Raw genomic sequence first — 26,321 nt, forward strand, 5'->3', positions numbered from 1 at the left:
ACCAACTTCTCTGAGACAGCAGCAACAATCATAGAATGACAGAATGGCCTGGGTAGAAAAGGAGCACAGTGCTCATCCAGTTCCAACCCCCTGCTATGTGCAGGGTCGCCAACCAGCAGCCCAGGCTGCCCAGAGCCACATCCAGCCTGGCCTTGAATGCCTGCAGGGATGGGGCATCCACAGCCTCCTTGGGCAACCTGTTCAGTGCGTCACCACCCTCTGGGGGAAAATCTTCCTGCTAATATCTAACCTAAACCTCCCCTGTCTCAGTTGAAAACCATTCCCCCTTGTCCTACCACCATCCACCCTCGTAAATAGCCGTTCCCTCTCCTGTTTATACACTCCCTTCAGGTATTGGAAGGCCACCATGAGGTCTCCCTGCAGCCGTCTCTTCTCCCATCTGAGGGGTGCTCGGATGCCATCCCTGCTCCTCACTGCGGTACGGGCAGTTCGGGACGGACTCATTAACAGCTTGTGACGCGACGAAGGGAAATGCCAGGAGATTTAGATTGCACATAAGGGAAGTGCTGTTTAGGGTAGAGAGGCGGTGGTGCCCCATCCCTGCAGACACCCGAGGTCAGGGGATGGGGCTGTGAGCACTGACGGGGCTGCGCACCCCAACACCCACCGAAGCCGCACCGCCATCGTTACGCTACGAAGTCAGCGCCCCACCCGCCGCTAAGCCCCGCCCCCGCGCTCTGATTGGCTCGCTGCAGGGGAAGGGGCGGGGCGTGCGCGCAGCGTGACGTGCGCCGAGGGGCGGGGCGGTGCCGCGCGTGCGCAGGGGCGGGGCGGGACCGGCGGCGGTGTGAGGCGGCGCGGCGCGGGGGACGGAGCCCGGCCCTGAGGGGAGCGGCAGCCGTGCGATCCGTCGCCGTACACCTCCCCGAGCCCGGCCGGGGAGCGGTCCCACGGCCCTACCCGCAGCCTGAGGGGAGGGAGAAGGGAAAAAGGGAAAAAAAATAGAAAAAGAAAAAAAAAAAGAGAGGAAAAAATCGCTGATCCCTAACCGCGTGGAGCGGACGAGCGACCAGAGCGACCGAGCGGGGCGGCGGTGCCATCATGTCGGCGGGCGGGGACTTCGGCAACCCGCTGCGGAAATTCAAGCTGGTGTTCCTGGGCGAGCAGAGCGGTGAGTCACCGCCCGGCCCGCGCCCCCCGGCCCTCCCCTCACCCCCACCCCTCAACCGCCGGCGTGAGGGGATCCGACCCCCCCCCCCCACTCCCCCCCGTCCCCTTCCCGCCTCCACGGGGCCTTTGTGAGGAGATCCGGGCCCCGCGGCTGCCCCCGGCCCTCGGAGGGGCTCCGGTAGCGCGGGGGTGGGAACCGCGCGCCGTTCCGTGCCCGTTTCAACAAAAAAGCCGTCTCCAGAAGCGGCTGCTGATTCATTGGACCCCAATTCGGGCTTTTTATTGCCGGCACGAGCGTCGTTCCGTGGTGTTCGCTGCGTGTATTGAGCGTTGGTGAGGGGAAGGAGCGGCCCCGCGCTCTGCCCGGCGCTGCGGGTGCGGTGCGGGATCCACCTTTGCTCTCCGTGTGGCAGCGATGATGAAACACGTCATCGCGTTTTGTTGTTGGCTTTGCTTCTCCTTCTCCTTTTCTCCCTTCCCCCCCCACTCCCCAAACGCTTTGCATCTCGCTCACGTGCTCAGCCGTGCAGCCCCCAGCTCGGGGATGGGGCTGCCGTTGTCTTGCATTGACCCGCACCCCCACCCATTGGGTTGAATGGACCTGACGCCCCCCCCCCCCCCAACCCCTCCCGCGGGCGATTTCCTTTTGTCCGCCCCATTTAAATCATTGCTTTTCTTTTTCCCCATATCTGGTGGACCATCTCTTCTTCCTATTAGCAATTCAGCCTCAACTTGGGCATTTCTTTTTGGGTAAGTCAGCTGATCCTCTCGCTGGGGTGCTGTTTGGCCAGCCATCTTAGGAGGCTTTCGGAGGAGGGTTGTGCAGACGCTGTCTGCTCTTTTTTTCTTTCTATTTTTAATGGTTTTTTCACCCCCAGCTAATTAGCAACAAGAACTCAAAGCTCTAGCTGTGCATTCATTTGTTTTACTGTATTTCTGACTGTAATTGTGCTTCTGTGGGAGGTGGAGCTGCCGGCGCAGACCTTAAATCTCAGCAGCTCTTCATTCACATGTGGATTTCCCATCTCTCTATTCCAGCTGATGTCTTCAGATACCTGCTTCCTCTAGCCTGATTGTTTCCCCCCTCTTAGCTAATCATCTGTTTTTATACAAGACCTTAAATAATGGCCTAAAACGTGGGGAAACGTGTATTTAATGGCTATAAAAACCCAGCCCTGCTGTTGTGACCAGCTTGTAGATGCCTTTGGGCTTGAAGGAAGCGCTCAGGGCTGCTGGCAGCTGTGCTGAGGCTCCGACCTGCCTTTGTCTCAGCTGCTGGGCGATGACTCCGTGGCTGCGCTGTGCCCGGGTGGCTCCATGTGCAGTGGGGAAATGGCTTTGTGTGTTCTGGGGCTCGGTCCCTACAGATGCTGCAGTCATTGTGGGTTTCTGTGTATTTTTTTATACTGGCTGAAGCATGAGTAGCTCATGCACCCACCATAGGGGACCTGCTTTAGCAGGGGATTGGGCTGGGTGATCTCCAGAGGTCCCTTCCAACCCCTGGAGTTCTGTGATTCTCCCATTACGTGCAGCTCCTGGAAGAATAAATGTCCTAATAATGTTCTCCATTAGCGTGGCAGTAATACAGAAGCATCTCTCATTCTGCAAAGGGAGTTCCAGTGGGTTTTACATCCATGTACCTCCCTCCACCATTTTCCATTTTGAAGGTTAAGGAGAAATATATTTATGTGTATTTACAAGAGTGGATTCTATAAATGGGAATATCTCTTTCTACAACTGTTGAGGTGGATTATTGTGCTCGCTTCCTGTTTAGCTGAAAGGTTTCCTGCCCTGCTGGAAGGCCATAATCAAAGATCTCTTCCTGCTGCTTGTGGGGATGCTGGATGCTTCTCTTTCATTTACATTCAGGGGCTTCACTGTGGCAAACGAGGTGTTACCAAGGGCTGCGACGCGGCAGTAGCTGGCTGAGCAGCCACAGCGAGCTAAGATCAGACTGTCAGTGCTGACTGCATGCAGTCTCTTCAATAAATAAGTATGTTTTGGTTAAGAAATCCTTACTGAGTTCATTGCTGTGTGGGTTTTGCAGCCCTGAGATGCAATTGTGTGGCCAGAGATTGCCACGTAAGACCAGGGAGCGACTGGAGATGCTGTATTCGTATTTGAAACTGAGGTTGCTGTGGATGCAGTCAGGTTTTTGCTGCTGTCCTCAGCCATATTGTGGTAGCTCTGCTCCGTGTGACTAAGGCAGCCGTGTGGACTGCAGTGATTCTTCCTGGTAGCGCTGCTTGCTGCCAGCTGCAGATTCTTTGTGCTGAGATGCTGATAGGTTTTTAAAGGCCTTTCTCCCCTTGCTCCCCAGTTCCCAAAGCCTTTCCATTTCCCATGCCTGCTTCTTCCACCCCCTGCCCTTCGTGCTTTCATTGTGGCAGCTCCTCGAGCGCTCGGTGCCGTGGCAATGACACCCTGCTGCAGCTCCGTGCAACGGCAGAAGGTCACTGGCAGCTCCTTCCAGGATTTACTGCAAGTCATTGCCTCTCCATGGCAGTGGTCGCGCCGCATCAGCGAAGCCTCAGCTCTGTGTGGATTCATCACCAGCCTGCAATATAATCCGTGTCCAGCTCAAAGAAGCTTCTCTTTCCTTCTGTCTCATTTTGTTCCCCAACTTGTAGTACAAGGATGCAGCGTTAGGTAGCCAGCAAGAAGGCAGCTTCACCAGCACTTGCCTTAATTGAATTACTTTTCTCAATGATTAGAGATTATGGAGTTTAGTAGTTTTAAATATGCTAATCTTTACTGAAAAAGGAGAGAGCTCTGTGGTGGGGGGTTAGATAGAGCTATTGTATAAAAAAGAAAGATGGTATGCTTCCTGCTGCCTTTGATCTTGTTTTATCAGGTGGCTTTCATCAGTCCTAATGCCTCAAATTGAAGAAATTCAGATTTCTGGGTCACATCAGTTAGAGCATACGTCACCTATGCTAGGGTGGCTCATGGTAAATGTGGCATATGATCAAACAGAACAGCTTTAGTTTTGTCTCGCAGGTGGGTACGTCTGCTTATGTCCATTTTTGAGTGAGCAGAACAGAATCCTGGGGCACTGTCACAGAAAGATTCTTCCATCACATGGGTTTATGGTGCAGCTTTTATTGCAAGCAAGTCTGAAGGGCACGAATACGTACAGATAGCAAAATGAATCCGTGTTGTCTCCATGCGTTGCATAAGATCTAAAAAAAATAGAAGTAAATTAAAACCAATCAGCGATGCTTATCAGGAACCAAGGTTTTAATGCTGAAGATGCTGCTAAGTGTACGTAATAACTTGTAGACTGTAGCAGTTTGGAAACAACTAAATAATGACCTGATTGGGATGGATGCTGCTGGACTTGGTGTCATAGGATCATAGAACCAGCAGGGTTGGAAAAGCCTTCCAAGATCTTCCAGTCCAACCATCTAATTAGGTAACTGGAGGGTGGGGAGTGGTTTGTGAGTGAGGGGCTGGCCTGGCACTGACTGCTGGCTGCATAGGCTGCCATCCCTTTGCAGCTTCAAATCCTCTTCTTTTTAAGGAGTGCTGTGCTTTGAAGCTTCCAAGAGCTGTTGACTTGTCCGTTCTGCTCCTGTTGATTTCCTGGTGCCTTAGTTTTCTTGTGGCCATGTCTTCAGATGCTTTGTTTTCTCTTGGCACCTGTGAAATAGAATAGCCCTTCCAACAGTGTCTGCAAGGAGCGTGGCAGGCATGAAGAGCAGGCCTGGAATTGTCTGTGGTGCCAGTTCTCATGGAGCTCTCTGGTTCCTGTCTGTCTGTGGAAGCCTCTGGAGGAGTTGGATTTCTCTTCCAAGGAACAACAGCTGCACATCTGCGCTTCAATATGTTTTTCTACCTGTATCTGAGAAACAGTGAGCCCTCAAGCTTGGATCTCCTTATCCCCTCGATATAAAATAAGGGATTTTTATCTGCAGGAGATGATTTGGTGAGGTCCACACAGGGTCCAGGTTCTGCAAAGCTGATGTGTAAGGCTGAAGGTGTAAGTGATCCTAACAGAGGAGCAACTGAAGCCAGCTGCCCTGGGGAGGTCTACCAATTGGGAAGTGCCAGTGCTTGCTGCTCTCACTCATTCTTACAGACTTCACTGATCCATAACATTCCACCTTCCTAGTCTCTCTATGAAGAAGTGGCCACCTTCCTAGTTAGCACAGGATGAGTTCAGTTGTGCAGAGGCATTTGTGTGCAAGTACCTGCTGCATATGCTGCTGATTTAGCAAAGCAACCAACCAACCAAAACAAGCAGGCTCAGAAGAAATCAAATCGTGCTGCCTTGATGTGAATGCCATAAGACTTTCCTATGACAGCCTCTGGAACTCTCCTGTTGAGTCCTTCAGCCTGCAAGAAATGGCTCCTTGTGGCAGGCAGATGTTTCTGAGAGGCTGTAGGAGCTCTTGTGCATCCCTTCTGGGTTGGAACACAAAACTGGAGTCACTGCTGCTGATACAATCAAAATACTATGAGTTTGATGCGTCGGTATCATTGATGAACGCAGTCTAAACAAAACAGTGTCTCAGTAAATAAACAGCAGTCACAATAGGGATGATACAAGTAGAATTTTTGGGTTAAGGGTTTTTTTTTTTGATTTCTTTACTGAGCTTGCATGAAGTTGGAAAGCTAAATGACCTCCTGTTGGGTATGTGGACCTGTTTGGAGTGCTGTCGAGTCCTAAAGCACTGTCCTTGCTGGGGCTGCCTCCTGTTGGCTCTGTTTGACAGAACCCTGTTCTCAAGTTAGGGAAGGAAATCCTTATTCAGCTGGAGAGCTCAATTGTGGCATTTGTTTAAGTTGACTTCATAGAATGAGGGTGTAGCTTTCCTTTTTTGTTCCCAGCTAGCATGCTCGTTCTGCTGGATGACTGTTACACCACAGATGTGAGATGTCAGTGTGTGGCTGCCTGGTCTGCTGTGTGCTTTGAGAAGGCCTCTCCGACCCCTGGCACGCCTGGTGGGATGCTGTCTGCTTTAGTTAGTGTGCTACTGAATAGCCTGAGGTTTGAGTTTTGAAGCTTTTTTACAAAGCCAAAGGCAAATCCTGAAGGCTTGACAGTGATGAGAACCAGCTCAAATGAAGATGTGCTCAGTAGTCCTTCTCTTAGGACATTTTTGACCACGCTGGAAGCTTTTCTGTCAGTCCCATCACCTAGACCACTGGCACCACCACTGCTGTGCAGGCACCAAGTCCAGTGGGTATCTTTGGAGGTATTTCCTGTGTAGCTTTGGCTCCCTTCACAGAATCAGAGAGTAGCCCAGGTTGGAAGGGACCTGAAGGATCATGAAGCTCCCACCCCCCCACCACACACAGGCCCACCAACCTCCACATTTCAGACCAGCCCAGGCTGCCCAGGGCCCCATCCAACCTGGCCTTCAACACCTCCACGGATGGATGGGGCATCCACAGCCTCTGTGGGCAGCTGTTCCAGCACCTCCCCACTCTCGTAGTGAAGAACTTACTTGCAGGCACCTGGAGAACTACAGGTGGATTCTGATGTGCGTGTTTCTTTATTCAGCACCCATTGTAGTTGCTTCCATTTTATTAGAGAGATGGGGCAGACTGGAAGCATTTCCGTGACTTGACTTGATGCCAGTATCCCTGGAGATGCCACTCAGCTATTCTGGGATTTGCAGGCTCGTAGTGTTCTCTCATCTAGACATGTGTAGGTGTCATCAACACACAGCATTAAGGCTTTGCTTTAAATCTGAAGCGTATTTGCCCAGAACTGAAAGGCTCTGGACGAAATACCGGAGCAGCTGTGGTGAGCAGTTAGCTATTTTGTCTTCAGACATGGCCAGAACTGGCTGCATCAGGGGTAGCTTGGTGTTGTGTTTGGGGATCTTGGAGGTCTTTTCCAACCTGAGTGAGTCCATGAACTTGGCCTGCCTCATGGTGTCCCTGTTCATTGTAGGCGAGTTGGACTAGATGGCCCTCAGAGATCCCTTCCACCTCTAAGGGTTCTTTGATTCATTGAGACACCTCTGGTCCCATGGACTTCGTTCTCCACAGTTAGATCTATTTTCTTCATAGAATCCCAGGATGGCCTGGGTTGGAAGGGACCTCAAGGATCACGAAGCTCCAACCCCCCCACCACAGGCAGGGCCACCAACCTCCGCCTGCAGGCAAACCTGCAAAGGGTGAAACATTCTTAACTTCCACTTGGTCTGTCTTACAACTCCCAACTGTTACTCCTTAAATGTTTGTACTGTGAATGTTTGCGACTGTATCCATGAGTGCCTTTTATCCTGCTGAGTGATGTTGTTCAGTCATTCACTTCTGGGAGAGCAATCAGCAATTGCTGCAGCAAACAAACCCCACTCCACCATTCCTGTAATTAATGCAGAGGTCCATTTGTTCCATTTCTCTACATGCTTCCTGTTACGCTTCCTGTACTTACCTCTCTCTAGGTTTGAGTTACAGCCAATTCATTTTCTTAATGCTCCTGATATGTGCAACGCAAAGGGAAGGGAAATTAAATCTAGGATAGATGGGTAACGAAAAGGAGAGGGGCCCACAAAGGGTGGATTTTCACTGGCGTGGCTCCAAGCAGTGTCTGCTGCAGGACTGACATATTGCTGTGAGTTGTGTCTCTGCCAAGGGGCCAAGTAGCTGCTGCTGGAGCTGGGGAGAGTGATTTTGTGTAATGGGCTGAGAGTGGGGCCCTGCAGAGACCCCGGAGCTGTGTGCAGAGAAGTGGGCAGGCAGCACTGCGTTAACTTCACTGCTGAAGTTTCCTTGCAGCTTGTAGGGCTGGGCATTTCATTTTGTTTTAATGAAGGTACTGTCTTCTCTGGGAGTAGAAAATACGTACTGATGACTGATTCAGTCCCCTTCTGCCAGCAGTGGTCATGAGAAACCCTGCTTGGTGGGGTGGGAGGGATTTAATTTACAGCCTGACAGTGGGATGTGAACTGTATGGGTGATTGAATCATCCAGAAGATGTCTGAGGTGGTAGAGGAAATGGAGGGAACAGAATTCATTGGAAGTGTTGCCAGCAGGAGTGGAGTGTGCACACAGAGATCGATGCATTTCGGTGGGAGCAGCGTGAGCTCAGAGCCAGGAGCGAGGGCATTCAATTAGAAATGCAGGTAAGCGGAGAATGCTTTCTTTTGTAAAAGCAGCTGAAGCTGCAGGTAATGTTTCCTGATGGATGCAGGCAGCATTGTGAAGGTAGATGAACAAGGCTTGACTTTCATGTGTAGCAGTATTAATTGGCAGCGGAATACTGTGCTGCATTATCTCCTCTATCAAAGCAAGTTCTGACCTCTTCTTGACTTCGCTAAGCAGGAGTAGGCAGGTCCTTATGCTGGAGGTCCTCCACCTTTTGTCTCTGTTGCTTTTGTTACCTGATATGTTTTCTCCTGGTTTTAAATGGATGCATTTGCTCCTGAAGCAGTTGTTGAGGACTGTGTCCTTGGCTTGCTCAAAATGGCTGAAAAATCTCTTCACGTCTGCATCAAAGCTGGAGTGGCTGCACTGAAGCAGAGCTTTTCATGCTTGCTTGGATAAATCTATAGGAGAACCTCTCAGCGTGGCAGGTGAGAGCAGCAAGAGGCTCAGCTTCAAATGGCTGAGGAAAGTTGGAGTTTGGCGTGTCATCTGGAGGAAATCCTGAGCTGTTTGGCCTTTCCTGCTGTCCTCAGAGTGCCTTACAGCAAAGCCTTGGCATGCTGGGTCTCTTCCAGCCCCTCTTCCAGCCCCAGCTCAACTTTTTGTCATACCTTCTCAGCTCCTCCTTTCCTGTCCGTCCTTTATTTATGTATTCAATTCATAGTTATGTTCCTATTCATTCTGTTCTCCCAAATTCCTTATTTTTTCTCTCTGATTTAATCTTTTTTTTTTAATTCTGTTGGACTAAGCAGTCATTGGAGTGGTTTTTATCCATGCGACTCACTCTGTGGCCATAGTACTTTTCCACTGCAGTTCTAGTTGCCTTTAAACTTAACTCAGTGTGATTTGGAGGAAGGAATAGGGATGTTCCTATAGCTGCATAGCAGCAGGCAGGTGGGAAGGCTGCATCCCATCACCTTTACCACTTTATTTGGATGCTGTAGCATAATACCAGTCCTGCAGAAAGCTTTCCTCACTTTGTTTCCTCCCAATGTTGTAATCATCTGCTGGTTTGAGCTTAAAAATTGTTTTCCTCTTTCTCCATTCAAGAGTGGTTCCATCTGTTTACTTATGTCTGCAAGCTTCTGGAAGTGTTGAAGCAAGTAATTTACTGCTAATACAGTTGTGGCCTTAGGAATTTTACAGTTTTACTTAACGTTACACAAAGGATTTTTCTTCTGTGAAATACAGCTGACTTTTCCATCAGGTCGTTAAACTGCGGAACGTGTAGTAAATTTGGGAGGAGCCTTGTGCTAATTACTACCACGTTCCCCACAGTGAGCCCTGACCACTAGAGAAGAATTTCCCTGTGGAATTGTGTGGTTGATATTTTAAATGGTCGTTGCAGACGATGCAGGAGTCAAGGATTCGAGAGCTGTCTTTGAATGCTTAATTTCAGGTTCAGTCAACCCTCACCTTTTGGAAGATGGGCCAGTGGAAGAAGTGCCCTGCATGGAGTGTTTTCAAGGAACTGCAGAGCAGCTCTGCGCTCTCTCACTGACCTGATGCTTCCCAAGCACTCGCTTGGAATGCCTGACTGGAGAATCTGCTTTTACACTGCATCTCCAAGCTGCTTTGTTCTCAGTAGGTGATTCCCCACTGCCACCATACAATTGCTCAGGTTGGAAAAGACTTTCAAGATCATCTAGTCTAGCCACAACCCAACCGTCCTACCCTGACTCTAACAACCCACCCCTAAATCATGTCCCCGAGCACCACATCCAGGCAGTTTTTGAACACATTCAGGGATGGTGACTCAGCCACCTCCCTGGGGAGCCTATTCCAGTGCTTAACAACCCTTTCTACAAAGAAGTTCCTCCTGATACCCAACCTAAACCTCCCCTGGCACAACTTGAGGCCATTTCCCCTTGTCCCATCAGCCACAGAGTAGAAGAAGATGACAAACACTTGTCACGTAGTACCTGCTGGACTTGGCAGCAGCTCTTTGATTCATGTTAATGGCAAGCAAACGTGACCTGTGTTTTCAATGGTATTTATATGAGACTCCCTGAAATCCTTGTTGGGGTGCTTGAAGCTGAATTTGTGTGTGTGACAGCCTGCAGCCCAAAATCATCCTGTTGGAAATGAGTCTTTTCTCTGTATTTTGGAGAGTAAAGATTAATTTTACAGGACCTTAAATAGTTTGTGTCCTTAGAGTCTTTGTGTGATGCAATTTATCGTTATTGTTGCTTGAAAAATACTGCAGGTGGAGAATGTTTCTGTTCTCCAAAGGAGATGGGTAATGCAGTGGCACAGCTGCCCAGGGAGGTGGTGGGATCACCCATTGATCCTGGAGGTGTTCCAGAGCCATGGAGATGTGGCACTGAGGGATGTGGGCACGGTGGGGATGGGTTGGGGTTGTGCTTGGGGATCTTGGAGGTCTTTTCCAACCTGAATGGTTGTATAGTATGGATTGTATGCAGCAGAGCTGGGAAGGAGAAGCAGGTAGTGTGGCCTCTTAAGGCGTGCTGCTCTGGAGTTTGGTTTCTGTTGCTAGAAAATAAGTCATGGAGTGGTTTTGGTGCTGAAAAGCAGGATCCTGTGCAGCTGTTGTACAGCGTGTTGGTAAACGTGCTGTAATCTGTTCTGGTGTCCTCTCTTTTGTTCCCCTGTGTTGCTGTGGCATTGCGTCATACAGGCTAACCGAAGCGTGTTGTTGTGCAGAGGATGGTGTACATCCCCAGATATTTTTGCACCAGTCCCCAGGTGTTCTCCACATCCATCCTTGTCAGCTTGGATCAGCAAACGGTGCCTGGATCCGTGCTGTGCTTTGTGGTGAGCCGTGCTTAATGAAAGTGCACAGAATGTTCTCTGTTTTTTTTCCCTTACGAACTGCCTCCTTAGAAGCCAGCCTGCATTGACCTTAAATCAGGATCACTTTAAGACTTTGCTTAAGCTTTGTTCTGAAGAAGTACTCGCCTGCGTTCACTCTCTGAAGAATGAATTTGAAAGAAGAGCACTTATGGAAGCTGTTCTGCTGCCCTTGTTTGGGAAGAGCAAAGGTCAGGTCTTAGTTCCTCCAGGGTTGTCCAGGAGCTGAGGGTTTGGGGACGAGATAGAGCCACTGAGGAGGAAGCAATGGGAGCTTGTTCTGTTAGTTCCAACCCCCTGCTCTGTGCAGGGTCACCAACCAGCAGACCAGGCTGCCCAGAGGCCTTGAATGCCTCCAGGGATGGGGCATCCACAGCCTCCTTGGGCAACCTATTCCAGTGCATCATCACACTCTGGGTGAAAAACTTCCTCCTAATATCCAGCCTAAACCTCCCCTGTCCTAAACTCCCCCACTTTAAAACCATTTCCCTTAAAACCATATCCCCTTGTCCTAAGTTGCTGCAGTGAAAGGGCAGAATTTTCTTTGGGTCAGCGTAGGGTAAGTAATCATGGGAGGAGGGAGCCACAGGAGGAACTGTTTTCTGCTTTTCCAGGTGGGCATTGGTGCAGCACCTCAATTAGGTAGAGTGGAGGGGTGAGAACTCACATTAGTGATCTCTAGCATGTTAGTATGTCACCTGAACTTTCTCCAGTTCATTGCTCCAAAGCCCAGGAAGGCTTTTTGGTTTGTGTTATGTCTTTTTCAAGGGCAAAACATATTTAGGAAGGTAGGGATAATTTCTCTTAAGCATTCCTTTCAGCACAGAGGTGCAGGTTAACATTGCTGTCAGTAGCTATGGAAAGCCTCACGTGCTGCATACTGGGATGTGATTATGTGGAAACAGCACAAAGGTGGAAATAGTACTCCGTGTCCTCATCTGGGAGGGAAAGTGGAAGCTAAACATTTGGAGTGGACTCGGACTGCGTGGTTTGTAGCTGTGATTTCCCTGTCAGACTTCCTGTTCACATGAATAGCTTTTGGCAGGATGGATGGTGGTGTCCATCCAGGTTTGCCTACCTTGCGGCTGGGCTGAAGGAGCTCTGCCTGCACTGCCAGCATTGGAAAGCAAAGGATTTACTAAGAAAAGATCCTGCTCTGTTCAGGCATTGTAGAAATAGAGTGTCAGGGAACTGTGCCCCTGAGGAACTGAAATGAAACTCAGTAGGCTGAAGGGCAAGAGTAGATAATGCTCAAACACAGTGCCAGATGTAGCGGTGACAGATGTCCTAAGGCTGTGTTTGTAGTGACCTGCAGAGAGCAGGGTTTAATTAGGAAGGCATCATATGGAGGTAAAGGAGCTGAAGCTGACTGCCAGTCATCAGATATTATTGGAAAGGAAATTCAGGTTGGAGATGCACGTTTCGCTGCCTTTGCTTGCAGAAGTATGGCTTCTTCCCTGTGTTTCCCCAACAGGGCAGGGAGACACAGCTGGGTTGTTTTGGGAGGTTCCAATTATCCCTATCACAGTGGCAAATCCGGCTCCTTAGAGAGAAGATGATGGGAACAGAACAATGTTTTGTTGAATGCGAAGTTAAGAGCTAGCTGCGTTGCTGTAGAGCCCTTCTGTGGATGTTAAGAGGATGGAGATGGGTTCACTCCAAGGGTGACTATATGGCAGTGAGGTGTGGGGAAGAGGGCAGCTTTGGGTTGGAGCTTATAGGAGCTGCAAAAGAAAGATGTGCAAAATGCAAAGGAACTTCTGGATACAGCAACAGCTAAGCTGGTGATTTAGGGAGTGCTTTTGTTGGCCTTCTGTATATCAAGCGATATGTATAATGTATGAAGCAATACTGCAGCGTGAAAAGCAAATCTGCAATGCATTGAATTCTTCCAGCTATTCAAGAGTAAATTATTAGAACCATTTCAGTAAGACTTTATGGAAATTAATAATTCAGGTAGTTCTTTTAGCTGACAAAGATAATACTCTCCAGGTCTGTACTGTGCTCCTCGATTACAGGCTTCACTGAGATGCTCTCCAGTTGGCTCTGAGAATCTTTGGAGACCGTACTATGGATGTTATGAGTAGGGAAGAGGTGAGTATTGGTTTCATCTCACAGGGAGCTGGAACACCTCGAGGAAGGATGGTGAAGGCTGGATAGGTTTGAAGTGGAGACGTTCTTCTAGTTTACTAAAAAAATGAAAATCAGATCCTGTTCTGACTAGATTTGGAGCAGAGAAATGCAGTGTGAATGATTGATAATTTAAGTATGTAGGTGTTCCCATAGCAATATAGAAATGTTTTCCAGACTTGGCACTCCTCCAGGTGCGTTGGGCAGCTACAGTATAATATAAGCAGTGAGGATGGGGCTCAATGGGAGTGTTGGGTGGTGTCCTCTTTAGATCAGGGTCCATTTATGCTCAGTATTTCAGGGCAGAGTGCAGTGCAAATCTTAAGGTCTTGTGCGCTAACCTTGTACTCTTCTGTTAGAGCTTTCCCGACTGCCATTGTGGCACAGCTGGTGGTACGATTAAAATAGCCTTCATGTAATGCTGCTCCAGAACCATCCCTTCCTCTTTGCTAAAATGGATGTCAGTGCTACAATGGGAGCTGTGGGCGACCAGCTGGGATGAGAGCTCATGTCAACACAGATGAATTTCACCCCTACTTAACTGCAGCTGTACTGGGGGTAGTGTTACAGTGCTGATGTAGGTGTTAGGAGGAGGATATTTCCCATCACACCTACGTTTTGTGGCTTAAAACAATTCCTTGAAGTATGCGCGTCCTTCCAGTTGGTGCTCTCTGATCTTTTTTTGGTGGAGATGTGTTGTCCTTAAGCATGCAAAATTCAGATTTATTTCTTGGTGAACTGTCCTAGCTCTCCCTCTACAAATACAACATATTCCAGAAAGTGTGATCTTTCTACGTTAGTGAGGTTCTACCTAACTGTGGAGTGTTTTGGAGTAAGCAAAGCAAATGAGTAATCTTTTGTGAACTAAACTGAACCCAAGGGTCTTGTAAGCTGGGTTAGAGCCTTTCCCTAACAGTTACTCCTTTTTGCTAATTTGATTCTCGTCTTCATCAGTTCAGTGCTGTGTTAAAGTGGCTGAATGTTTCAGGCTCAAGCTGTGAAGGAGGTGCTGAGGGACACTGTGCAGTCTAGAAGTACGTGGCTGGTCCAGCTAAATGTAAGGCAGGCAATAGCTCACTTCTCCTGTAATGTGTGTAAGACCTATAGATGTGATAGTGCACTAATGGTGACTAGTTTTTTTCCTATTTATCGATACTTCAGGAGAAGAATCTGCTTTTGCTGTCCTGGGACAAGTCTGGGGCTTGCCACGGATCACACACTTCATTTAACAGGACAGTCCTCTGTTCCTGTCTTGCTTGAGATGACTGGAGCCGTTCTGAATGGAAGTCACATCATCCAGATTCCTCTCTTCCATTTTGTCTGAGCGTGGGGTATCAATTAAAATGTGAATTCAACACTATCCCGGGTCCCATCTTGGTGCTGTGGAGCTGTCCAGGAATGTGCCCCGGGTGTCTCCTGGAGGCTGCCCTGCAAACCTTGCTTCCATTGAGTTCTTCAGGTTATCGTTCATCGCCTTCAGTTTCCTAATGTATTTGGCACTTGTAAGTAGCACCTGTCTAGGTGTTCTGTAGATGAAAACACCTCTTAGGATGAATTAATTAACCAGTGTGGAGGTACTTTTAATTAGAGGCTTTTTGCTTGTCCTGTTAGCGGTATTCAGCGAAGGCTTCCTGTGGGAATCCCCTTGGACAGGTGAGTCAAAATCTGTGAATCTTATGAATCAGGAGCTGCATAACTATTGGAGCTGCTTTGTCTGGGGAATTTTAGGGATGAAAATATTCTTTTTTTTGTTAATAAAGAATAAACTGCTTAGCCTAGCAATGTATTGATAGAGCCTTAAGGGCTTTGTGATGGTTCATGAAACACCACAAAGAACTGTCCCACGGCCCTTTTTCTCATCCAGATGAAATACTGCCTTGAAGTCAGTATAGATCAGCAGTAATCCCAAAGGTGGACCTCTGTGTTAGTAGAGCCTAATAAAGGAACGTACCTTTCCTCCTTTGGAAGATCATAGAATCACAGAATGGCCTGGGTTGCAAAGGACCACAATGCTCATGCAGTTCCAACCCCCTGCTATGTGCAGGGTCGCCAACCAGCAGCCCAGGCTGCCCAGAGCCACATCCAGCCTGGCCTTGAATGCCTGCAGGGATGGGGCATCCACAGCCTCCTTGGGCAACCTGTTCAGTGCATCACCACCCTCTGGGGGAAAAACTTCCTCCACATATCCAACGTAAACCTCCCCTGTCTCAGTTGAAAACCATTCCCCCTTGTCCTATGAGTATCAACCCATGTAAACAGTCATCCTGATATTAAGTACTCCTCTGGGGCTGCTCTAGAACCAGGGAATGATACCTCTCTTGTTCTGTTGGCAGTGATTGGCATCCTGACCAGTAAGCTTCCAGGTGGGAAGTGTGGCAGTTCAGGCTAGAGCCCCAGAATGACCTGGGTTGGAAGGGACCACGGTGATCATTCTATTCCCACCTCCTTGCCATGGGCAGGGTTGCCAACTGCTACATCAGGCACCACATCTGGTTGCCCAGAGCCCTGTCCAACCTGGCCTTGAGCACCCCCAAGGGTGGAGGAAGGGCAAGTTGAAAGTTCTGAGTTTGGCCATTCCAGGCAAAGTGACAGGGTGTGAGGTGCTGGGAAGATCCTTGCAGTGGTGGTGTGAACCACTGGGTGTTTGTTACTTCTCCAGAGAGCTGTAGAGCAGCTGACAGTGATAGAACTTGGTGTCATACTGTGTTCAAATGAAAGCTGGAGACATCACAAAGACTCAAGATGACTTGTTTTAACATGTGCATTCAGCTTTGAGCTCAGGACTGGGCATGGCAGCCTTCAAAAAAACCAGCTGTTGCAGTTCTTGATGCGTTCTCCCTGTGGTAATGTAATGGAGGGCATTCAATTTTCAATTTCAGTTTTTGCTAGTGTACCAGCAGTGATGATATCTTTGTGGAATCCGTGTGCCACACTAACAGGATTCTGTCTGTGGACCCCCTTACACCAAAGAGCTTTGCTTCCATCGCAACTAAGGGCAGCTCCTGAATGGCAGAAGCTGCTGTTTTGCTTCAGTACTTCTGAGAGCTGGAGTGAAGATATTTTGCTTAGCAGTGAATATTGAACTTCATCCTGACTTCTGTGCTCAGTTTTGGCTTTCTGTATGGTTGGCTGGTTGTTTTTATATGATGAGCATTGTGTTAACTGAAATTAATTCAACCTTCACTCTTGGTTAAGCATGTTGGTTACTTGGCAGCAGCCAAACATGTACTCCTAAAAACCCACAGTAATGTTGGAATAGTTAAACGGCATCACTGACTTTGACTGTCAGTAACTGAATGCTAAATGAGCTTCTTGGGGGGCAGTTGAGTGACTGCAAAAGATCAGAGTTAAAATGCTTTTACAATTACTGTGTTTAGACCAAAACGGATTTCACCATTTCATACCTGTTTGAAAACAGTAGGAGTAGGGATCAGTCTGTGCCATTCCGAGTAGAGGAGAGGGCTGCGCACATCATTTTTGATGAAGACTTGTGGGGAAGAAGCATCAGATACACTTCACTGCAGGTCAGTTTTGTAGCTCTTTTAAATTGCAATTAAGCATTTAATTAGGCATTAAATACCTGGTGTAGTGGGCTGTGTCCCTGCCTATAGCAAGGGGGATGGAGTTAGATTATTTAAAGGTCCCTTCCAACCCAAACCAATCCATCATTGTATGATTTAATGTAAAATGGTGCAATTGTGTTCCTAGATCAGTGATGTTGCTGTTCATAATGCTCATGTTCAAAGAGACGGAACCACTGGAGCTTGAATGCTGTGATGGTTATAGCAAAAAGTAACCCCTCATGGTCCCAGTGCTCTGCAGTAGAAGAATCATAGAGTCACAGAATGGCCCAGGTTGGAAGGGACCTCAAGGATCGTGAAGCTCCAACCCCCCCCACCACACACAGGGCCACCAACCTCCACATTTCAGACCAGCCCAGGCTGCCCAGGGCCCCATCCAACCTGGCCTTCAACACCTCCACGGATGGACGGGGCATCCACAGCCTCTCTGGGCAGCTGTTCCAGCACCTCAACACTCTCTCTGTCAACAACTTCCCCCTCACATCCAACCTCAATCTGCCCTCCTTCAGCTTCAATCCATTCCTCATACAGTGGGATTGATTTCTTACGGTGTCTGGGAAGTTCCTCTGTGTGGTGTCTTACTGCAGAGGTAACAAAATGGGTAATTTTGCAAGGGACTGTCACCAGGATTCTGAAGAATTCAGAAGTGTTTCTCATATTAGATGTCATATTAGCCTCTTAATGTTACCTTATCCTGTTTAAGCAGTTATTTTTTGAAATCATTGAGGATTTAGACACAGATTCTTGCATAAACTGGCTGTGAACATTGTTTCAGAAACAAATACTTTATTAAAGGTATTTAAGCTGGAAGTGCCTGATTATCTTTTGGTTTTCTGCCTCCTGTTTTCACAATGTTTCTATGGCAATTAGTGTGTTCTGTAATTGATTGTGTCTGGACATCTGCTTGCAGAGCATGTCTTCTCCTGCTGCTTTCCCACTGCTCCATAGGACATGTGAAGAGGTAGAAGAGCACACGTTGTCTTTTTGCTTGTATTCATAGAATCATAGAATGGCCTGGGTTGAAAAGGATGACGATGCTCATCCAGTTCCAACCCCCTGCTATGTGCAGGGTCGCCAACCAGCAGCCCAGGCTGCCCAGAGCCACATCCAGCCTGGCCTTGAATGCCTGCAGGGATGGGGCATCCACAGCCTCCTTGGGCAACCTGTTCAGTGCGTCACCACCCTCTGGGGGAAAAACTGCCTCCTCACATCCAACCTAAACCTCCCCTGTCTCAGTTGAAAACCATTCCCCTTGGTAATTTGCTTTGCTAATATACATATGCTCGTGCTGAAATGAGAAGATTAAAAAATGGTCCACTCCAGGAGAAGTGAATTAAGAGAACAACTGCCCCTCAAGCTGACTGATTTTGGAGCAGTGGATTGAAGTTATAAAGAAATATTTATGTTTACTCTTCACATGCTCATTCCCAAACCAATTGTAACAGTGGCAGAGGGAAAGGATCATGCTGGCTTTGAATTAGTGCAAGTAGAAAGCATGCAGAGTATTTCTCTGAAGCAGGAAGGGCTGTTCTTATAGCAGTCCTTGCATGAACCTGATGCTGGGGAGCAGCACCTGCCTCCTTCCCTTCCTGCAGGAGCTCCTCAAGGAGCTGATCAGCACTTCCCAAGGAGCATCTGTCTGACGTGCCTTAATTACTCTTGGTCTGCGGATGGAGCGTTTGACATCTTCGGAGTATTCGAAAGCAGATAATTAGGTATTTAAAACACTGGGATGCAAAAATTGGATCTTAGGATTAATTACTTATGGTCTCCTTGGTGGATTTTTGCTCAGTGCTGTGCTTGTTTTTAATAAGGTGTCTGAATGATTGAGCCTGCATGGAAAAATATGCTTCACAAGGTGGATCTACTGCCATGGACTTTAGCTGCCTATGTATATAATGTGAATGTTAAGCTCCCCCTGTGTGACAATAAGAAAAACTTAAATATTTGGCTTTAAAACTTGATGACCTCCAATTTTAGTGTAAATGCAACTTAATCCTTAGAGCGATTGAAGTAGGAATGACGACAGCTGATAAATAAGCATGCTGTTAAAGGGAGAGGCAGAGTAAATATGTAACAGCCCACCATCCCCTTGGTGCTTCCCTATGGCTCAGCCAGCAGTGGTGAAGGTGGCAGTGCTGCAGTGTTCAGTATGGGATGCACAGCCCAGGAATGAGTTTGGTACATTGCCTCACAGAGCCCTTTTTGGTATGGTTTGACCCAAGGGCGAATGCTGTTGGTGAGGATGAAGCTTAAACGCACTTGCAATTTGTACTGATGGCTTTTTGCACTGTAAACATGCACATAAATTGGAACAGAAATTCTAATTGAAATTTCGTGTAATGATAATGCGTAAAAGTAGAAATAAACCAAGTAGAAATTGTCTGTAAGCTGTGATATGGGCAAGAGCCAGGTTGTTTGCTGGTGCGCAGAGCACCGTATGAAATGTGAATGTAACTGCATGTATGCCTGGACCGGAGGCATAAGGTCGAGCTGTCTCTAAAAGCACCTCATTTGTCTGAATTTATCCCAGTGTGCTCACAGCAAAGCTGTGCTTCTCATCACTGAGTGAGCTGGAACAAAGTGAAGTAAGTAGAGATGTTCTGAAACGTGAACCCAAACAGCGCAGTCCGTGATGATCAGCGTGCCGTTTTGTCTTCATGAGTGGAGTTACACCACATCAATTCAGTCGTGTATTTTCGATCTGTGCAAATCCTCGTCCTTGACCTCAGGAAAGGCATTTCAGCTCAACTGCAGCTGGGAGTGAAGATGGGCGCGCTGTGCCTCCTTCCCTCAAGGCTAGAGGGTGTAACTTGGTAATATTTACTGCTGCTTACCTGCTTAACCAATCACTGACACATTGCTTAACCAATCAGCAGGCATGGTGGGGTGGGTTGGGGTATGTTTGGAGATCCTCATTGCAGTCTTCCAGGACCTAAAGGGAGCCTACAAACAGGAGGGGAGGCAACTCTTTGAGAGGGGAGATAAGAGCAGGACAAGGGGAAATGGTTTGAAGTTGAAGGAGGGCAGAGTGAGGTTGGATATGAGGGGGAAGTTGTTGAGAGAGAGAGTGGGGAGGTGCTGGAACAGCTGCCCAAAGAGGCTGTGGATGCCCCGTCCATCCGTGGAGGTGTTGAAGGCCAGGTTGGATGGGGCCCTGGGCAGCCTGGGCTGGTCTGAAATGTGGAGGTTGGTGGCCCTGTGTGTGGTGGGGGGTTGGAGCTTCATGATCCTTGAGGTCCCTTCCAACCTGGGCCATTCTACGATTCTCTGGTTGGCTTTAAACATGCCTATGGGATAACTGTCTATAGAGGTGAGGGAAGACAAGAATAGTTACTCTCTGGGATAATTTTTGCAGTACCTTGAAGGATTGTGATAGGGGAGTGGAGGTTTTCCATTGAGAACATTGATCCTTTGCATATTTCTGATAATGCTGACCCTTTTACATGCCCTTGTAATACAGGGATGACTTCTTAGTGAAAGCTGTGGTGGCTCTCTATGAAAGGCAGCCCTGTACCTTCATCCTGCTCCTCACACCACAAACTAGAAAGTCAGGAATGGAAGTCAGATTCCTGAAGCCATTTCTGACAGCTGTAGCTTCAGGCAAATTGGCGTAACTCAGGCTCATAGGGAAGAGAAAGGAACTGTTTGTTCCTGCCCGAACAGATTTCTCTTGAATTGCTCTACCAGAGATTCCATTTGCATTCCTGTGATCACAGGGAGCCCAGACGTGCCCATCTCTGTGGTCAGTGAGATATGGAGCACAGGATGCAGCCTTGAGACCTCCGTGCATCTCTTGGATTTCACAGAATGACCCGAGTAGGAAGGAACCTCAAGGATCATGAAGCTCCAACCCCCCCACCACACACAGGGCCACCAACCTCCACATTCAATACCAGCCCAGGCTGCCCAGGGCCCCATCCAACCTGGCCTTCAACACCTCCACGGATGGACGGGGCATCCACAGCCTCTCTGGGCAGCTGTTCCAGCACCTCCCCACTCTCTCTGTCAACAACTTCCCCCTCACATCCAACCTCAGTCTGCCCTCCTTTGTTGGTTGATCTGTTGGTTTTCTGACACTGAGCTCATAGCTGTGGGCTGCGTTTGTGCACCACTTGAGTGGTTGTTGTTGTCTTATCTTTAATTTGCTCTTCCTCTGCTGTCTGTCAGTCATTTGAATGAAACCACATTGACCTCAGAGATTTGCATGTGCAACTCTGTTAACCACGCTTCTGCTCTTGCTTGGTCATTTGCACAAGGTATGCACAAAGTATGCATGTAAACATCTCAGCATTTTTGTTAAGGCCTTATGCAAGCCTCTAAGACTTTTTCCACTGATAATAGGTCCTAGCTCTGCTAGTTTTTGACCTCCACACCAGCTTAAAGGGCGTCACTCATCCAGAAATGGGCAGCGTTCTTCAAACCTCCATCACTTTGGATTGTATTTCAGTTCAGGTCACAGCACCGTTCACATCCCATCTCTTTGAAGCTGCCTGCAGGACACATGGCTCAGGAGCCAGCAGGGTGTAAGGCCCCTTGGTGCAGGCTGGTGGGAGCTTTCAAGATGTAGATGTGAGCAAAGAATTGTAGAATGATAGGATGGCCTGGGTTGAAAGGACCACAATGCTCATCGAGTTCCAACCACCTGCTATGTGCAGGGTCGCCAACCAGCAGCCCAGGCTGCCCAGAGCCACATCCAGCCTGGCCTTGAATGCCTGCAGGGATGGGGCATCCACAGCCTCCTTGGGCAACCTGTTCAGTGCGTCACCACCCTCTGGGAGTGAAAAACTTCCTCCTCATATCCAACCTAAACCTCCCCTGTCTCAGTTTAAAACCATTCCCTCTTATCCTATCACTGTCCACCCTTTCTCCATAGGAGAGGTGCTTCAGCCTTCTGACATCTTAGTGGCCCTCCTCTGGATCCGCTCCAAGAGCTCTGAAGGACAGCTGTTGCAATAGAAAGCTGGGAGCACTTCACATGGAACAGCATTGTGTAACTTCCCAGCTGCTTGATGGTGGAGCAGATGAGGAAAACTGTAACTGCCTGAAGGTCCTCTTCTTGTGACACTGCTGCTGGCTCAGTGTTGTTTTTAGAAACCCTTTAACCAGTGAAAGTCACACTGATTACGTTGTGTGGTTGATCTGGAACTCCTCTACAGAAAACCAGACGAGTGCCTTCGTTTTCAGAATACACAGCCTGCATTTTTAAATGAGATTTTTATAGCTGTGCTGAAGAATTGACACTTCCATGCTTTTCTTTGCCAGAGTGATCATGTTTTGTTTTCTGAAACGTGAATAAGTGTGTAGTTTTTTAATTGTATGTTTTAATTGACTCTCAGCTGGGGCTCGGGATGACTTCAGGATGGGTTGGTTTTAAGTGGCCCTCCACAAGTCTACATTTTAATGTGGAAGATCATACAGCTACCCAAGTTCCAGCAGCAGCCTTCTGCAGTGGCTGAGCACAATTAATGCTTAATGACCATAGAATGATGGAATGGCCTGGATTGAAAAGGACCACAGTGCTCATCCAGTCCCAACCCCCTGCTATGTGCAGGGTGAGCAACCAGCAGCCCAGGCTGCCCAGAGCCACATCCAGCCTGGCCTTGAATGCCTCCAGGGATGGGGCTTGAGGAGCTCCTGCTCAGAGCACTTTGGCTTTGGTGTTCAGTGTGATAGAAACCCCACGTCTGCAGGGAAGATGAGTACAAGCCGAATGATGTTCTCTGGCAAAAAGCAAGGTAAAACTGCCCCCCAGATCATGGTCTATGCTTATATATGCATAGGACTGTGCTGCATAGATTCTCCTCGTCCTGTAGCAAGGAGCTCTTGTTTGTTTTCTGTGGCGAACAAAGGAGCTGTTGTGGGAAGGTTTCACAGGGTGCAACTTAATTGTTTGAAAAGAAATAAATAAAGCACAGCTGTGGTTGGTAAAGATGGAAGCTGGGCACTGACCCGTGGGCACTGCTTCACTGCGGCGTGGCTCAGACCAAACAAACAGAACAGGATTTTTCATTGTGCTCTTTCATATGTTTCCCATTTTGGGAGGAAAAGTAAAGCTAATTACCAACAAAATAACACGAGTTAATGAGGCCGTTTATCACCGTGTATTTTTGTCACTGGAACAAGGCATGCTGTGTATCCCAGGGGAAATCTTGCCCACCCATTAACAATGAGAGCTGCGCTGTTCTATCAGCTATGCCAGTGCTTATTAGGATTTACTTAGCGGAAAAGAATGACGAGTTTAAGTCATTAGAAGTGTTGTTAGTCTCCAAAAAGCTTGGGTTGATCCGTGTGACCCCTTTGGGCCCTGAAATGCAGGGGGTTGAAACGAGATGATCATTGTAGTCCTTCCCAACCCAGGCCATTCTATGATTCTGTGATTCTGTGTTTGTGCTGCTTCTCCTGCAGATCACTGCACTTTGGCCCCGTGGTCCCACAACATGTCCTGATAAACCATTTCTATAATGGAAGGAAGGGATGCTATTCAGAGGGACCTCAACAGACTTGAAAGGTGGGCCCAGGTGAATCTAATGAGGTTCGACACAGCAAAGCGCAATGTTTTGCACTTGGGCTGGAGGAACCCCAGGCATTTATACAGACTGGAAGGAGCAGCCCTTGAGAGCAGCCCTGCAGAGAAGGATGATGTGGGGGACCTGGTGGGTAAAAACCTGACCATGAGCCAGCAGTGTGCTCCTGCAGCTCAGAAAGCAAATGGTATCCTGGGAACCATCAGAAGAGGGGTGGCCAGCAGGGACAGGGAGGGGATTGTCCCTCTCTACTCTGCCCTCATGAGGCCCCATCTGCAGTACTGCGTCCAGGTCTGGGGCCCCCAATACAACAAAGACAGGGAGCTGTTGGAGAGGGTCCAGAGGAGGCCACAAAGATGCTCAGAGGGCTGCAGCACCTCCCCTACAAAGACAGGCTGAGGGAGCTGGGCTTGTTGAGCCTGGAGAAGAGAAGGCTGCGGGGTGACCTCAGTGCAGCCTTCCAGGACCTAAAGGGAGCCTACAAACAGGAGGGGAGGCAACTCTTTGAGTGGGGAGATAAGAGCAGGACAAGGGGAAATGGTTTGAAGTTGAAGGAGGGCAGATTGAGGTTGGATGTGAGGGGGAAGTTGTTGACAGAGTGGGGAGGTGCTGGAACAGCTGCCCAGAGAGGCTGTGGATGCCCCGTCCATCCGTGGAGGTGTTGAAGGCCAGGTTGGATGGGGCTCTGGGCAGCCTGGGCTGGTCTGAAATGTGGAGGTTGGTGGCCCTGTGTGTGGTGGGGGGGTTGAAGCTTTGTGATCCTTGAGGTCCCTTCCAACCCAAGCCATTCTATGGTTCTATGAAACCAGGCCTCTCCCTCAAGAAAACGCGTACCTCACAGACTGAGCACCAAATAAAATGGGGTTCTTATGTATCTCTAGAAAGCAAGCAGCTGATGTTGCCTGGAAAAAAAAAATGATACTAGGAAATGCATTTTTCAGCCTCCTCTCTTCCCCTGTAGCTACTGCCAAACTTTAAGTACAAGTGACAATTCCTTGCTTCTCTTGCTGGTCTTAAAATGCCTGGAGACAGCATCAAATGCATCCATATGGCACTGAATACTTAGATCAGTGGCACAGCAGATTCTTACCCAGTCATCCTCCAGCCTCGAGCTGTCAGCTGTGGCAGTCAGGTGGGGTTTTTTGTGGTGTGGCATTTGGATCTCAGTGGATGGCTTACATAAAAGGCAGGATCCTCGGGGAGGATGGCACTGAAGAAGCTTTGCACGGTTCACCATTGGTTTAGCATTACTTCAGAGCGCGTCATGCAGTTATGTTGTGTAGCACGAGCTGTTTTTCAGGAGCTGCAGCATCACTGGAGCAAGGTTTGGGTGTGCTCACTGAAAGCAGTGAGCAAAGAACACGCTGAGGACATTGCAGGTGTTGTGCAAGAGGCCCCTGCTGCCAGACGGACCGGTGTTTTGCATTCCAGGTTCTTCTCTGAGCAGCAGGAAGGCTGTTATTATTTTTATACACAGAATGATCGTGCATTTAATCCTTCGGATTTGGCCCTGTGTCCCTGAGGATGTTCTCAGGTGTTTCCTGATGGCAGTGAATCATTTCTTTTCTCTGTGACAGAGGTGGTTGCTGAAGCCTGAAGCCCAGAGAGAGCCACCAAACAGCTGCAACGATGCTGACCTGCACACCTTCCCCAGCCCACGCTTCCCCAAAAGGCTTCATGACTTACTAATAGGGGATCTTCATCAACAGATCCCAAATACTTCAACACAGACTTCTTCAAAAGAGCGCTGTGAAAACTCAAGCAACGTGGAGATGTTTCACTATTAAAATATGGCAGGAGCCAGCTCAGCTGTGGGATTGGAAGGAGTCATCTAGCAAGGTGTAACCTACAGGCTGCTCTCAGAGGAACGTGGAGCTGTGCCATTCGGTGCTGTGTCTGCCCGCAGCCTTTTGGGTGGCAAAAAGTGCGCTGTTCCTCCCTGAGCTTTTATATGACCAACAGGTTTCCCTGGGGAAGGGAAATCTAACCTGAGATTTTGACGACTCATTTGGAAATATGTGCTGCAAACCAAAATGGTGTGTGATAGGAATTACGCTGTGGAAAGGGCGTGATGTTCGGAGAAAAATGAGAACTATATTGAGGGGAAAAGAGTACTTTTAGGGCTTTCGTGGACTAGCTCTTCATTCTCCATTATGGAGACTTAAGACATTTATCTTGGAGAAGAGAAGGCTTCAGGGAGATGTCATTGAGGTCTTCCAGTATTTGAAGGGAGCGTAGAAACAGGAGGGGGAACTGGCTGTTTACAAGGGTGGATAGTGATAGGACAAGGGGGAATGGTTTTAAAGTGAGACAGGGGAGGTTTAGGTTGGATATGAGGAGGAAGTTTTTCACTCCCAGAGGGTGGTGAGGCACTGGAACAGGTTGCCCAAGGAGGCTGTGGATGCCCCATCCCTGCAGGCATTCAAGGCCAGGCTGGATGTGGCTCTGGGCAGCCTGGGCTGCTGGTTGGCGACCCTGCACATAGCAGGGGGTTGGAACTGCATGAGCATTGTGGTCCTTTCCAACCCAGGCCGTTCTATGATTCTATGACTGTGTGACATCCAGTTGGATGGGGGTACATCTGCGCACATGAGGCACAAACCAGTCTTGGACTGCTGGGTTTTGGAAAGCTAGCTTCCACTTCTTGTGGGAGGGGAGAGGGAGATAAGTCTGAGAATCTCCCAAGTGATTTGGGCTGGGAGGAACCCAAAGTCTTGGAGCTCTGCAGCACTCCGTACCGCTGTGAGTTAAACAGATGATAGCATAGAGTTTCGCAGAGCTGATGTTTCCTGCAGTAATTGTAGAGGGTAAAAGAATCTGGAGCAGAAATCTGACCCAGCCTAATTCTTTGATTAACACAGATGCAGAACCTCTTACAGTCCCCTTGGATATATGCACACTTGTGGCAGACTGAACTTGAAGGGTAATCTCATGGAGCACAGCACTCCTGAAGATTTCCCTTGGTTAGTCCTTGTGTCAAAACCTATTGCAGATTCCTTCCAGGGCAGCTTTCCAGTCCTCGATTCTGCCTACCTAC

At 48.5% G+C, this 26,321-nt stretch overlaps 1 protein-coding gene across 9 annotated transcripts in view; it reads left to right on the forward strand.

Annotated features, from left to right (window-relative positions):
• Window positions 1-788: 788 nt before the first annotated feature.
• The window catches only part of RAB6A (RAB6A, member RAS oncogene family), a 60,853-nt gene continuing 35,320 nt past the window's right edge, over window positions 789-26,321 (forward strand). For 5 of the 9 annotated variants that reach the window (XR_006939407.1, XR_006939408.1, XR_003075231.3 and 2 more), the window contains exon 1: window positions 789-1,132. Coding sequence is in view for 4 of the 9 variants with exons in the window: in NM_001044640.2 (NP_001038105.1) it covers window positions 1,063-1,132 (70 nt within the window). In the remaining 5 variants the exon portion in view is untranslated. Of the gene's footprint in view, window positions 1,133-1,848; window positions 1,882-26,321 lie in introns of all 9 variants that reach the window. The other 4 variants (XR_006939406.1, XR_005859986.2, XM_040700517.2 and 1 more) reach the window with 1 other exon arrangement.

Source organism: Gallus gallus, chromosome 1 (assembly GCF_016699485.2).
Source record: "Gallus gallus isolate bGalGal1 chromosome 1, bGalGal1.mat.broiler.GRCg7b, whole genome shotgun sequence".
Taxonomy (NCBI): Eukaryota; Metazoa; Chordata; class Aves; order Galliformes; family Phasianidae; genus Gallus; species Gallus gallus.